General features: G+C 60.1%; 1 protein-coding gene across 1 annotated transcript; it reads right to left on the bottom strand.

Moving 5' to 3' along the window:
- Positions 1 to 899: 899 nt before the first annotated feature.
- Positions 900 to 13,658, bottom strand: TCIRG1 (T cell immune regulator 1, ATPase H+ transporting V0 subunit a3). The gene is made up of 19 exons (XM_044680047.1): positions 13,527 to 13,658; positions 12,660 to 12,738; positions 12,150 to 12,379; positions 11,942 to 12,027; positions 11,388 to 11,514; positions 10,807 to 10,889; positions 10,591 to 10,684; positions 8,942 to 9,154; positions 7,687 to 7,837; positions 6,694 to 6,833; positions 6,406 to 6,563; positions 6,219 to 6,309; positions 3,677 to 3,795; positions 3,275 to 3,488; positions 2,157 to 2,276; positions 1,919 to 2,032; positions 1,647 to 1,764; positions 1,128 to 1,305; positions 900 to 1,054 (listed from the first exon to the last, which is right to left on the bottom strand). The coding sequence occupies exons 1-19, from the start codon at positions 13,641 to 13,643 to the stop codon at positions 970 to 972; spliced, it is 2,517 nt and encodes an 838-aa protein (XP_044535982.1). The 5' UTR covers positions 13,644 to 13,658; the 3' UTR covers positions 900 to 969.
- Between the last annotated feature and the right edge of the window lie 345 nt (positions 13,659 to 14,003).

Genomic DNA, 14,003 nt, shown 5'->3' with positions numbered 1-14,003 from the left:
ACCAGCTCGGCGCCCGGCCGCCCGGGATCTGCTTTCTAGCTTCTGCCGGCGCTTCCTCATCCCAGATTCGGGGTCTTTCAGAGCCCGGAGTGGCCGGCCGGAGCCGCCCGCCCCGTGGGGAGTCCAGAGGTCTGGCCTCGTGTGCTGACCGGCTCCCGGCCCCTTCCTCACCCATCAAATGGAGACGGAGGATGTTGGAAGCGCTTCGGCGATGGCTGGCTCTGACCAGGGGCCGCCCACCAATGAGGCCGCTGACCGCTAGAAGGGGCTTTCCTCCCCCGGCCGGGCTGGCTTGGCCCTTGCACCTGGCCCTGGTTCCCCCCTGCCCTGGGGTCTGCCCTCCAGCGGCCTGGTGGCTCCTCCTGGATCTCCTGAACTATGTTGGCTGCCCCATCCAAGGGTGGCTGTGTGGAGCTTGTGGCCCACTGAGACCCCCGATGCTGAACCCCCAAGAGGCCTTCACAGGTGTGAGTGGACGGGGCCCTTTGGTGGCCCTGGGGTTCCCCAGGAAGTTTCTGTGGGTACAGAGTCCTGGGGGGACGGCCAGCCCGGGCCCTGTTGCTGAGGTGCTCCCCAGTGTGTCCCCCCCACCTCAGGGTGCCCAGTCACCCCTGTGTCTCTGCTGGCATGTTTGTTTTATGGTGTTTTAGGGTTCAATCCCCTCCCCCTTTCCCTGCTCCCCCAGGCAGCCACCAGGGCCCCTCCATGGGCTCCTTCAGAATCATGCCCTGCAGGCAGCAGGTCCTGGGTTCAAATCTAGCTTCAGATTCTGGGAGACTCTGGGTGAATGGCGGAAGCCCCTTTGCTTTGTACCCAGCCTGATTCTCAGTCAGAGATTCGTCCCTCCCGAGGGCAGGCGGACGCGGGGGGCCTCGACGGAACAGAACAGTCCAAGCCCGTCCTCGTGACTCGTTTTATTGGTTTGTAACCGGGAGGGGGCGGGAGGGGGCGGGCGGCACCGAGCTGGGCCTACAGGGCGCTCTGCTCCACCTCGAAGGTAAACGGGCTCAGCTTGTAGCCGGTGCCGGTGTAGAATTTGTTCTGGAACTCCACCCTGTGGGCCAAAGCGGGCATCAGAAGGCCTGCGGGCACCCCTGCCAGGGCCCAGCCCGCGTCCCCCCACTTACCAGTGGAGACGCAGGGCGTGCAGGAAGGCGGAGAGCCCCTCCATCACCAGCAGGATGGCCACCGTGAGCACGGCAAAGGCGGCGAAGACGGGCACAAGCACCAGGCCGGCCGTGCCCGCCTCCCGGCTCATGCCCAGGCCTATGCGCATCACCATGACCCACAAGACCTCGGAGAGCTCTGCAGGGGACACGGGCGCCCCGAGGGCATTCGTGGATGGCCTGCTGTGCCCACACATATCCACACACAGACGGGCACCGGGGTGGGCTTTCCTCTGACATGAGATGCCTCGGCCGTCCGGCCGTCCATCCCAGCTCTAACCCTCGACCCTCCCTGTGGCTCCCTGCTCAGGGCTCCCGCCTGGAGATGGAGCTTCTCCCCTGGGGAGGTCCCCGCTGGCCTGCAGGCTTTTCATCCGAGGCTCCCCTCTCCCCACAATCCACTGAACCCCCCCGGGATCCCCCCGAAGACGGGCTCTCCTCCCACCCTGCCCTGGGGCCCTCCCCCAGCCGGGCACTCACGGGCATGCGCCAGGCTCAGGGCCCAGAGACGGAGGTAGGAGGCCGTATTGGAAACGCAGCCCAGACAGTACTCGATGGTGTGGATGGCCTGATGCATGAACGCCTCGGAGAAGTCAAACTGCAGGGGGAAACGTGCCTGCAACTGGGGAGCCTGCCAGGCCCCCCCAAGCGGCCTCCCCACCGGGTTACAGATGAGGAAACTGAGGCGGCTCAGAAAAATCGAGGGACTTGTCAAGGACTGCCCAACTAGGAAACGTCCAAGACGGACTCACCTTGGACTCGGCCTCCTGCGCACCCCCCGCCTCCTCGTCGTCCTCGGCCCCAGGCCCGTTCAGAGAGGGGGCGTCTTCCGTTGTCTGCAGAAGGCTGCTCTTCTCCGAGGAGGCCTGCTCTCCGGAGAGGTGGACCAGGCTACGTCAAGGGGACACCAGGGCCCCCCAACCCCGGGCCGCCCAACCCCGGGCCGTCTCTCCGTCTATCCCCCACCCATGCCTAGGCCCAGCTCCATACCCGCCGTTGGCCCAGCCGTCTTCTGCGATGGTGCTGAGAGCACAGATAGAGGGGTGTGCCCAGGAGGAGGACGGGCACCGAGACCAGGGCCAGGACCACCAGGAATGTCTGCACGGGCACCTGGGGACGAGGGGGCGGGGGTGTGAGGCAGCACTCCCCCCCACGTTCTCCGTCACCCTTGGCGTAGGGGAGGGGAGGTTTGAAGCGGAGGTGGATAAAAACAAAGCCTTGAGCCCTTCCCTTCCATCTCAGAATCAATCCTGTGTATTAGCTCCAAGGTAGGCCACAGGGGTTAAGGGATGTGCCCAGCGTCACCCAGCTGGCTCTGGGTCTGGCTCTCAAACCACAGCTCCCCCCCCCCCAACTGCCACTAAAACAAGGGTTTTTAGCGAAGACGTTCTTAGCCGGGAGGAGGAGCCCCTTCATAGGCCTGGGGAAGAGGGATGGGCTTAGGCCCACTGAGGGGAGGCTGCAAAGGCACCCCTCGAGGCTCGACACCTGAAGTGGAAGGGGCCGTTGTCTGCTTCCCCACACAATTCCTCTCTATGGGAGATCTCCGAGGACCCGGCTGGCCCTCAATGATCTGTGATTCTGGTTCAAATTGTCATTCAAAAAGGAAGTCTGAGGGGGCAGCTGGGTAGCTCAGTGGATTGAGAGCCAGGCCTGGAGACAGGAGGTCCTGGGTTCAAACCCGGCCTCAGACACTTCCCAGCTGTGTGACCCTGGGCAAGTCACTTGACCCCCCATTGCCTACCCTTACCAATCTTCCACCTATAAGTCAATACACAGAAGTTAAGGGTTTAAAATTTAAAAAAAAAAATAGGAAGTCTGAATCCGGCCTTAGACACTTCCCAGCTGGGTGACCCTGGGCAAGCCACTTGACCCCCATTGCCCACCCTGACCACTCTTCCTCCTAGGAGCCAATACACAGAAGTTAAGGGTTTAAAAAAAAAAAAGGAAGTCTTCCCGGGATCACAGGACCCAGAGCCAGACGGAGCCCACAGGACCATCGCCCAGGCCCCCCCACTCCTTCCATTACCCTCCACGGCCCAGCGCAGGCCCAGAACTACCCATGGAGCAGCGCCCGGCTGAGCACGGACACGCAGGGGCAGACCCACCTGGTGAGGGTACAGGGGCCTGTTGGTGGGGCTCTGGGAGAAGAGGAACATGTTGATGAAGTGGATGAGGACACTGGGCGCCTCTGCTGAGCTGGCCACCGAGAACACCACCCACTTGTAGACAATCATGAAGACCAGGTAGCCGAAGAGCCCCCCGAGGAACAGCACCTCGGGCACAAACTCGAGCAGGAGACGGTGCCACTGCCTGAAGTGTCTGCAGGGAGCGGGGGAGGGGCTGCTACTTCTGGGGCTGCCCTCCCCCCGTGCCCCTCTGCCCTTGGACCCCTCACTTCAGACTGCCCCAGGTGCCCCTCACCCTCAGATAACCCCCGGCTCCCAGGTGTTCCCCTGCCCAGACCCCCAGGCACCTGCCCCCTCAGGCGCCCCCTGCCCTGCCCTCACATGTGGTTGAAGATGCCCAAGACAACCCCGAAGGCCATATGTAGGATGCCCAGGATCACAGACATCTTCATCTTGTACGAGTTGAGGAAGCTCAGGTGGTTGATGGCCAAACTCCAGATCTGGTCAGGATAGGGAGGGGGTCAGGGGCTCCTCCTGGAGGGGGAGGGGAGCTCCTCCAACGCCCCTTCCCTCATTCCTGTTGTCTCTTCACAAGGCAGCTTCCCAACTCCTTTGGTGAGCATCGATGAGGCCCCTACTGTATGCTCAACCTTGTGTCAGGTACTGGTAGACACAGCACTACAGGGTTAGAATTCTCCACCTCTGTGCCTTTGCCCAGGCTGTTCCCACTGCTGGGAATGCCCTTCCTATTGATCTCCCTTGCTGCCTTCGAGGCTCAGCTCAAAGATCACCATCTACATGAGGAATTTCCTGATCCATCCTGCCTGCCCCTTCCCCAAACTTTCCCATCTTTATTGGGTGTCATTTCAAAGATCCTGGAGGGGTTGGCCATTTCCTTCTCCAGCTCATTTTACAGAGGAGGAAATAGAGGCAAACAGGATGAGGTGACTCACCCAGGGTCACACAGCTAAGTGTCTGAGGCTGGATTTGAACTGAGGAAGTTCCTCCTGACTTCAAGCCCAGGGCTCTCACTGTACATGGATAGGTGGTTTCCCCACATCCCTCATTAGAATGCAAGCTCCCAGGAGCAGCTGGGTGGCTCAGTGGATAGAGCCAGGCTTGGGGACGGGTGGTTCTGGATTAAAATCTGACCTCAGACACTTCCTGGCCAAATCGCTTCACCCTGATTGCCTAGCCCTGACTGCTCTTCTGCCTCAGAACCAATACTTGGTATTAATACTAAGATGGAAAGTTAAAAAATAAAAAAAGGAAGCTCCCTGAGGGTAAGCCCCATTTCCCCAGACTCAGCATGGTGCCTGGCACACAGGAAGGGCTTCCCAACTGCTGTCCAGTACCAGTCTCCAGTCTCTATCTGGAGCCATGCCAGGCTCTGTTCTCTGCCCCTCCAGGGCTCTCTGGCACTCTCTTCATCTTGCTCTAAGCTTGGGAATCTAAGATCTAAATCTGGATCGTCTCCAGCAGAATGCTCCTCTCAGGGTGGCCAAACTGGAATTCATCCCCTCTGCCCGTCCTCCTCCTCCTCCATCAAGCCTCCATCCTCTCCTGGAACATCCCCAGTGCCAGGGAACTCGCTACCTCCCAAGGCAGCCCCTTTCACTCTGTTGTTGGGAAGTTGTCCCTGGCATCGCTGTGGTCCTGGATTCTTGGCTCTGGTATTTCTGGCTGTTGCCCTCTGTATCAGGGAGAACGCACCATGCTCTTTCCCCTCAATAATTCTCTGGACATGAGAAGGCAGTTGTTCTGTCCTTCCCTTCTGCGATGAAACACCCCAAGAGCCCCTTCAACATTGCCCCAGCAGGCCTGGGTCCTCTGGGCCAGAGCCCAGCCTAAGCTCTCCTCTCATCCTTGTGAGCCAACAATCCTCACATCCCGGAATCTCTGCACCCCCCATCCATCCGACAGCCGGCCATCTCATTCAGACCGTGGTTGAGGCAAGTGCAGTGACCTCAGGCCTCCTCTTCCTCCTCTGGTCCATCCAGACAGGCTGCCACAATCTGCTTCTGGAGGCACCCCCCCACCTTCCTTGGCTCCCCATTGCCATTGCTCAGGCTGGGCCTGACTCCCTTCCTCAGCCTTGTCTCCCCTGAGATCCTGGCAAGGCGAAGGGCTCTGAGTGTCTGTGAGCTGCTCCCCAGCCCAGGTGGGAAATCCCTTTGTTAGAGGCATTGTGGAGGTCCAGCTCGGGCAAGGACAGGCCAGTCTGGACCCCTCCTGTCAATGTGGCCTCAGCACCCACCTCACAGACCTGCAACAGCCTGGCCCCCCTGGGCACAGCCTCCACTTGCAAACTGTGGCCACCCAAGACATCCTCTGAGGGCTAGCTTCAGGGCCACCTCCTCCAGGAAGCCTGCCCTGATCACTCTAGCAGGAAGTGAGGTTCTCTCCTCTGAACTCCTAAAGGATTTTGTATTTTCTTTCCTTCCCTGCTCTGGCCTCGGTTTCCATCTTAAAAAAGAGGTGGTTGGACAAAATGATCTCTAAGCCCTTCCCACTGTGATGGTCTCTGTTTTGCATTCCATGACATTTTCTGTTGTCCAACCCTTCATGATCCCGTTTGGGGTTTTCTTGGCAGAGATCCTGGAGTGGATCCTGGCCATTTCCTTTCCCAGCTCATTTTATAGATGAGGAAATGAAAACCAGCAGGGTGAAGTGACTTGTCCAGGGTCATTCAGCTAGGAAGTGTCTGAGGCTCAATTTGAACTTGCATCTTCTTGCTTCCAGGTATGGTGCTTCTGTCCTCCACTGCCCAGGCCACATTCTGCTGGGCTCCTCCATGTTCTAAAGGTCCCTCCAGTTGATCTTCTGATTTCTAACGTCCCCCCAGCCCGGATGTCCTCGGTTCTGGTGTCCCTCCTCGCCCCTGTTCTAAAGCCCCTTCCAGCTCCCCTGGGGCAGGACTCACCGGGTCAATCCCGAAGGGGTAGGGGCCCAGGAAGACCCCAGTGACGTTGGGATCCAACGTGAGGACAGGATGTTGGGCCAGAAATTCCGAGCTGGAAGTGAGCACAAGGAGGTCAGGGGCCTTTAGGAGCCAAGGGGAGGGGGTGGGGGTGCCCGGGGCCAGGGGGAGCGCCAGGAGGCGGGCTCACCTCCAGTCGGATTGGTTGACCATCGCCCTGACGCTCCAGCCCGAGGGGAAGATGGCGGTGGCGCGGCTGAAGCATTCATTGTAGATGAAGCCAGTGTAGATGGAGAAGGCGCCCATGAGGAGGAGAAGGTAACGGCCTCCAAAGAACGTTCTCCAGATCTGGGGTCAAGTGTGTGGGGCTTGTGCCTGGGCGGACCAGGGCGCCTGGAGCCCCCTCATCTCCCCGCTCCTCCAGATGGCATCACCCAGAACCCTGGCTCCCAATCCCCGGGGCACCCCAGCCCCTCACCTCATTCTGCGAGGCCTTCATGCCGGGCCGATTTTCGCCAAGCACCATGGCCAGGGCAAAGAGGAACATGAGCAGCCCATGCCCCACGTCCCCAAACATGACGGCAAAGAGGAACGGGAACGTGATGATGGTGTAGGGGGCTGCGGGAGGCAGAAGGCCACGAGTACATCAGCCTGAAGCCACGGAACCCCCCTTGTCCCTCTCAGATCCACAGAAGGAAGAGAGCTCTCTTGGCTCACTCCCAGCATTTGACAGATAGGGAAACTGAGGCTTGGGGAGAGGACTTGGCTCTTTTCCTCAAATGCTCTGCTGAGTGGAGAGACCAGCACCCAGCATCCTCTGTAGAGAGCCGGTCCCGATGCAGGGGGAGGTCAGGACACCCCGGGCTATGCCAGGATGGCAGTCCCTGTTCCCTTGCCTCCTAGAACGTAAAATTGGGAACAAGGGGAACTCTGGGAGGCTAGAAAGGCCCTTGGAGGTCATCGAGTCCAATTATTTCACAGAGGAGGAAACAGAGACCAGGAGAATTCAGTAACCTACTTAAGACTACACAGCTAGAAAACCCACTGTGGTCATTGGGGATGCCAGGGGTACCACAGAGCAGAGAGCTGAGCCTGGAGTCAAAGGAGATCCTGGGTTCAAATTTACCTCAGACACTTCCTAGCTGAATGACCCTGGGCAAGTCATTTCACCCCAACTGCTTAGCCTTTGGCACTCTTCTCTTAGAACTGCTCCCAAGACAGAAGGTTAGAGTTCAAAAAGAGAGAGAAGAGAAGGCTCTGGGTAGCCATGGCTGAGGGCAGTTTTAGTGGCTTAAAGAGCTGTGATGTAGAGGGGGATTAGCCCAGCTCTGCTTGGCCCCATAGGACAGAGCTGGCTGCCATTACGTGGCCGTCATGTGACAGGAAGTTAAAGGGGCTTTGGGGAGGTCTTAGTCAAAAACGTCAAAGCCCTGGCCTAACCCAGGCCCATTTCTGACCCTTTGAGGCTCACCTGGGTTCACCTCCTGGTAGCATCCCACGCCGTAGGCATCCACGATACCTTGGAAGCTGGCTGTAAAGCGGTTGGTACGGATGAGGGTTGGTGGCGATTCTCTGGAGGGGATGCGATGTACAACAGTCCCCACACCTGCCCCACTTCGGAGCTGACAGGAGAGGAGAGAGATTGGGGGAAGATAACTGAAGGAGACTCTGGCGGCACAGCGCTAGGCACAAGGGGTCTGGACACTAAAATATCCCTGCCCTCAAGAAGCTTACAATCTGTTGGGGGATGTAACATAGATACGAGGTAGAAAATATAAACAGAAGGATGCAAACTGGCATCATAGTGCTGGGCCTGGAGTCAGGAAGACCTGAGTTCAAATCCAGCCTCAGATACTCATTGTGTGACCTTAGGCAAGTCACTTAACTTTAAAAAAATGAAGAGATTCAGGACAGAGATGAAGGGAAGGAGTGCACCGCCTGTGCATGTGTGTATCCGAGGTGGGAGGGTGCATACACGAAGTGTGAAGGCAGGAGAGTGTGTGAGGAAGAAGAAAGACAGCAGCCTAGCTGGGGCGCAGGAGCACGGGAAAGCTCACCTAAGGCACAGCAGGATCAGGAAGTAAAGAGCCTTGAATGTCAGGGGAGTTTGGACTTTCCATTGTTGGCAGTGTGGTATAGTGGGTAGAATGCTGGGCCTGGAGTTGGGAAGACCTCAAATTCTGCTTCGGACATGCTTGGGTGACTATGAAGCCTAACGAGGGTAATGATACTCACAGGGTAGTCGTGAGGGTTGAATGTAATAAATCTACAAAATTCTTTCCAAACCTTGAAGGGCTATATAAACGTCATTATGACTATGAAATGTATGGTCTTAATTAGTCATCGTATTATTGTGACCGAAGCAGGGCAGTGTCCTAGCAAGAAAGAAGGAAGTGAAGAATGTGAACAGCTATTAAAGCTCTGGCATCACAAGCCCTGAGGCCTTTAGTAACCTTGTGATTCCCCCTTCTGTGAACCTCAGTTTCCTTTTCTGTAAAATGGGACAATAATCCTCACACTCCTACCCAGACTGGATTGTTGTGAGAAAGGACTTCATCGGCTTTAAAAGTGCTTCAGAAATGAGGCCTGAGGTTCTCTCTACAGGCCCGGGCCTTTAGTCCTGCTGGGGGCAGACCACTTCGGACGGACCAAGAAAATGGAAGCCCACTGAGGCCTTGTCGAAGTTGGCGGGAGGACGGGCCTCATTTGGGTCTCCAGGGACTCACCGAACTCTCATTTAGGGTCTGCTGCAGGGTCACGAGGTCGCGCGTGGGGCACCAGACTTCAGCGATGAGGCACTTGTCGGTGACGCTGAGGCTACACTGGTTGAGCATGAGGTAGACGGCCTTCATCTTGCGGATCTGCACTTGCCAAGGGGGCAGCAGGCTTTGTACCCGCTGGAGCACCTGCCCCAGGAACTTCTCTGCCTCCTGCAGCACCTGGAGAAGGGGCAGAGCCGAGGGGGCAGCCCCGTGAGGCTGGGGCTCTGCTTGCCTCCTTCCTAAAAGTAGGGGCTCTCCAAGGTCCTCTGCTCAGCCCGAAACCCCATTCCTGCCATCTCCCCCAAGATGGAAGCTTTTGGAGGGGGGCACTGCTTCGCTCCTGGCCCAGGACCATCAGAGGCGCTCGGTAAGTGACTGCCGATTGTGAGGGAAAAGGCGCATAGTGGGTGCTTAGTAAAGGTCTGTTGATTATAATGTAAGAGACACATAGTAGGTGTTTAATACATGACTCTGGGTGCGAGGTAGACGGTGCAGAGTGGAAAGTGATTGGCTGCCTGATGGATTTGTGGATCTCTGATCTCTCCCCCGTGATTTCCACTCAGTGGTACCCAGTTCAGTGTGATGGCGCCAGTGACTGTTCAGCACACTCACAGTCATTCGTCTGGCCACACCGAGAGTGACCCACTTCCTCACATCAGGGCCAAGGGATGCTCTTTTCTATCAGCCGGCTGAGGCTGTAGACTAAGAGGCGGGGGGGGGGGGGGCACTTCCTCAGCCACACAGACGTCCCCTCATGTGGCGCTATGAGTAATGCCGACACGAGGGGTCCCTCTGACCACTGGATCTCCGCCCTCTTTCCCTCCCCAACCTGGGGAGGGAAACGTTCCGTTGGCCACCTTGTGAGGCCCCGATCAGGGGTGGATTCTCATCTTGCCCCTCCTGGGGGTGGGGATGACGCCCTTCTTGTGACTGCTCCTGGGAAGTCCCCAAGTTATGTCAGGAGCCTCATGACCTTCGGTCATTTCCCTTGATTGCCCAACACGGAACGAGACTCTGCTCAGTGGACGGCCAACTTCTGCCCGTTGCTGGGGTGAGGATGGAGATCTGCCCCACCACGGCCTCGAGGAGGCCACCGGAGAACGCACGCCATGTGCTGCGCCCCCTGAACTGTCTGGGACCCGGGGGCTCTAGAACTTGTCCCGGGGGTGCCTCAGATCAGGAGGGTCTCAGGAGGGCCCCATCATTAAAAGGGGCCGGGGGTCCCTTTCATAAATGTGGAGCAGCTCAGAATTCTGCCTCGGTGGTTTTGTTACAGAGTGGTCAGAATTTGGGAGCTTGGCCTGTAAAAGGCAAAAAGTCGGTGCTTACTGTATGGGGCAAGCGTGGAAGCGTTTCCTGTAAAAGGGGCGTCACAGTACACGCTTCATACAGGACGGTCGGCATGTGAAAGGCACAGAGCAGGGGCTCACACGTGCCAGTGGCTTGTTATGCAGAAGCGGGATTAGATGGGAGGGCAGAACCAGAGGCACTAGCGGGGAGGGGGGCAGGCAGAGAGAGGCGAGAAAAGGTCCCTCGACAGAAGGAGCCGCCCGCTTCCTGCCAGGCAGGGCGGGCAGCCCCGATTTACCCGAGGACCGCTCGGCTCCACTCACCACGCTCAGGTCTTGTTTCTGCTGCTGTAGGTGCTGCAAGCTGGCCAGACGCTCGTCCTCACGATCCGGATACGGGAACACGTTGCAGTGAAAACTGGAGGGGGCGGCAGGCCGGGGCTGAGTGCTAGGGAAGGGGGCCGGGGCAGGGGGCCCCCTTCCCTCATGTGGGGAGGGAGGGCAGGCGCAGGGAAGGGCCGGGCCAGGGGAATCACTCACCAGTCTGTGATCTTGCGGATTTTCTGCCCAATCTGCTCGCCCCAGTAGGAGATGAGGAAGATCACCCAGGGCACGCTCTCTCCCTACACAAGCACCATCTGGCTTAAGGGGCCGTGGAGCAGCCCTTCCTCCTCTCCTGCCCTGTATCACCAGCCCTTGTATGCCATCCCGGGGACCCACCCTCCCAGCCCCGGAGCCCGCGGCCCAGAAGCTCCTCGGGGGCAGGGACCGGCTCAGCCGTTTTGCCCTTCTTTGTAGACCCAGCACGGAGAAACGCTTAATAAATGTTTACGGACTGATTTCGGCCCAGGCGTCACTCAGGGACTAGGTAGGCCCAAGGGTCAGGCAGTGGTTGGAGGTGGCGGTCCCTAAGAGCCAAGAGATCCTTGAGCTTGGCTTCATGAGGCCCGTGCTGGGACCGCCGAACCGTACGACCTCGGGCAATCCCACAAGGAGCCCGGCTGGGTCCCTCATGGGGGGAGAGCAAGAAAGACGGGTGTGGGGGGCCTCCGAGGCCTCCCTGGGGCCTATGCCAGGAGCCGACCTCTTGGGCCCAGGCAAGGAAAAGGGGCGCCCCTTACCGTCAGGGGGTCCTCAAGCGGTTCCTCCATGTTCACAAAGCTGGAGATGAGGTAGCCGCGGCACGCCCGCCACAGCAGACGCTCCAGGGCACCCGCTCGCCACGGCTGGATGGCCCCTGCCACAAAACTAAGCGACCACCCCGTGAGAGCAGAAGGGGCCCCCCAAGCCAGCCTCCTCCTGGGGCCCGGCTCAGCGCCAGGGGCAGCTGGCCAAGCGGAGGCCCGCGTGTGGGGTAACGGGCTGACGCACCCCACTCCCAGGAAACCCAGCCAGGCTTCACCGCCTCGCCCCAAAGCGGGAGCCCCAAGCTGGGCTTTCAGAAGCCCCCGCCCTGTCTGGTGACACGGAGCACCACCCGTACAGAAAAAGGATGGCGGCACGAGCCCTAAACCGGATCTTCCTCCTGGCTCGGCCACTAATGCGCCGGCGTCCTGGGGGTCGCCTTTGCTTGACCTCTGCTTAGTCGGGGTGCGGGTGGGGGGGGTGACTAGATGATCTCTAAGCCCCTTCCCGGCTCCCGTATCCCAGGTTCCCTGCAAGCCCCCTCAAGTACCTAATTCTGAGATCTGCTTGCGGCCCGGCCGGGGGCTCCAGTAAGGGCGTCTCGTCCGAGGGCCAGTTGGGCTGGGCGTCCGGGAGCTACGGAATGCCAAGGACGTGAGGATCAGGGGGCCCCCCGGCCCGGGAGCCCCTTTCCCATGGGCCGAGCCCTCCCCTTCCCCTCCTCCCCCCAGGGCCCCGGGAGGCGGGAGAGCGCTAACATGCTGGCCGAGGGTGTAGGGCCCCTGCCGGAGGACCGCAATGTGCTGTTGGAGCAGGTGCATCCGTGTACGCATGGCCTGATGGTTACCCCGGACTTCCCGAAGCTCCTGGGCCACCTGCTGGGTCTCCTCCTGGATGCGAAGCAGGTCCCTCGGGGGCGGGGCCTCGGGGTTCCCCCGGGGCCCCTCGAGGGTCAGGCCAGCCCGTCTCACCTCCTCCTGCAGGAAGGCTGGCACAGAGAGGCTCCGGTCAGCTCTCCCTGGCCGAGACCCCCCATGCCCTCCCCCGTTCTCCCGCGACATGCGGGCTCCTACCTGGAGCCACAGAGCAGGCCTAGCCTGGGCCTTCCCGCCATCCTCCCTCCCTCCTGTGGCCCACATCCCAGCAGCCTTTAGGGCCAGGCAGGGCAGGGCAGGAGGCATTCCTGGGCCAGGCGCCCCCTCGATGGAGCCTCCCCCAGCTGGGGCTGCCCCTTGCTCCTTGCCCTGCTCGTGGCTCCCCCCACTCACAGAAGGTCTTCTCCAGGTCCTCGCAGCGCCGTACCTCCCCGACGTAGCGCCGCTGGAACGAGCTCACCGAGGCGTTCAGCTGCGGCCGGACAGGCAGGGTCAGCGCCGGGCTCTCCCTCCCCTGTCCCCCCCCCCCCGGGCACCCCCAAGCCCTCTCCTGCCCCCTGGCTGAGCTCCCTCGTCACAAAGGAGGAAACAGCCCTGTGGGGGGGGGGCTGCCTGGGAGGGAGGCAGGACTGGAACCCAGATCCTCTGGCTTCCTCTGCCCCGTCAAGACTCCTTTAGCCTGGGGTGGGCCTCCGTTTTTCCTCTGTAAAACGGGCATCGCATACTTCGCGAGAGACAGTGCCTAGCTACGGCCGGGCTCGGGCCAGGCCTGCCACCCCCTGCCCGTGGAGCTGACGGGCACGACATGGAGACTGAGAGAGCCGGGAGGGGCCGGGGGAGGCTTGCCTGGACGGTGGGTTTGGTACGAGGAGGGAAAGGAAATAAAGTGGCCACGTGAAAGCAAAGGAAAGAGAATCCAATTAAACGGAATAAAAGGAAAAGAAACTTAAAAGTAAAACAACATTTTGGAGCTGGAGGCCACTGAGAGGGATGGGGGGCCAGGCATTCACAGAGGGGGAAACTGAGGCTGAGAAGTGACCGCCCGAGACTCCTGAGTTCTGCTAAGGAAAAGCCTGTCATGGGTCCCCTGAGACCTCGGGCAAGCCCCTTCCTTGGGCTCCTCCAGGGAACCCCACCGCCCAGACGTGGCACTGCCTGGCACCCGAGGACTTTGGGGGGCCCTCAGGACCTCACAGGCCGGGGAGAGCCTCTCCGTGGCCCCACTAGCCTCCCCCCCAGCCTCCCCGCAGCCCCACTCACATCGCGGAACTCCACCAGGCCCCGCTCGCCCAGGTCGCTCACGCAGGTGTAGGCGGCAGCGGTGGGCAGGAACAGCTGGGCCAGAGCCACCTCCTCGCTCCTGAACATGGAGCCCATGGTTCTGGGGGCACAGAAGTCGGGGGGTCAGCGGGTCCCCCGGCATGCACGGCTTCTGCAGCCTCCCACCGTAGCCCGGCGGACGGAGGCTGCACGCTGGAATCCTGCTCCGGCTCTGGCCCAGGGGATCCCCGCACCGGGCGGCCCATCGCTGCCTCCCCTTCTGCCTCAGAATCAGGACTACGGGTGGGTGCTAAGGCAGAGTCAGAGGGAGATGCCCGCCGCCTGGTTGGTGGAGGAGCCCCGTGGCCGGCTCCACACTGGGGATCGCAGACAACCCAACAAACTTTTAAGACCTCCTGTGGGGGCTCAGTGAAGAGAGAGCCCGGCTTGGAGTGGGGGGACATCCTGGGTTCCAGT

This window comes from Gracilinanus agilis, chromosome 6 (genome assembly GCF_016433145.1).
Source record: "Gracilinanus agilis isolate LMUSP501 chromosome 6, AgileGrace, whole genome shotgun sequence".
Lineage (NCBI taxonomy): Eukaryota > Metazoa > Chordata > Mammalia > Didelphimorphia > Didelphidae > Gracilinanus > Gracilinanus agilis.
The sequence above is the reverse complement of the archived record's forward strand: the minus strand, read 5'-3'. Positions and strand labels throughout refer to the sequence as shown.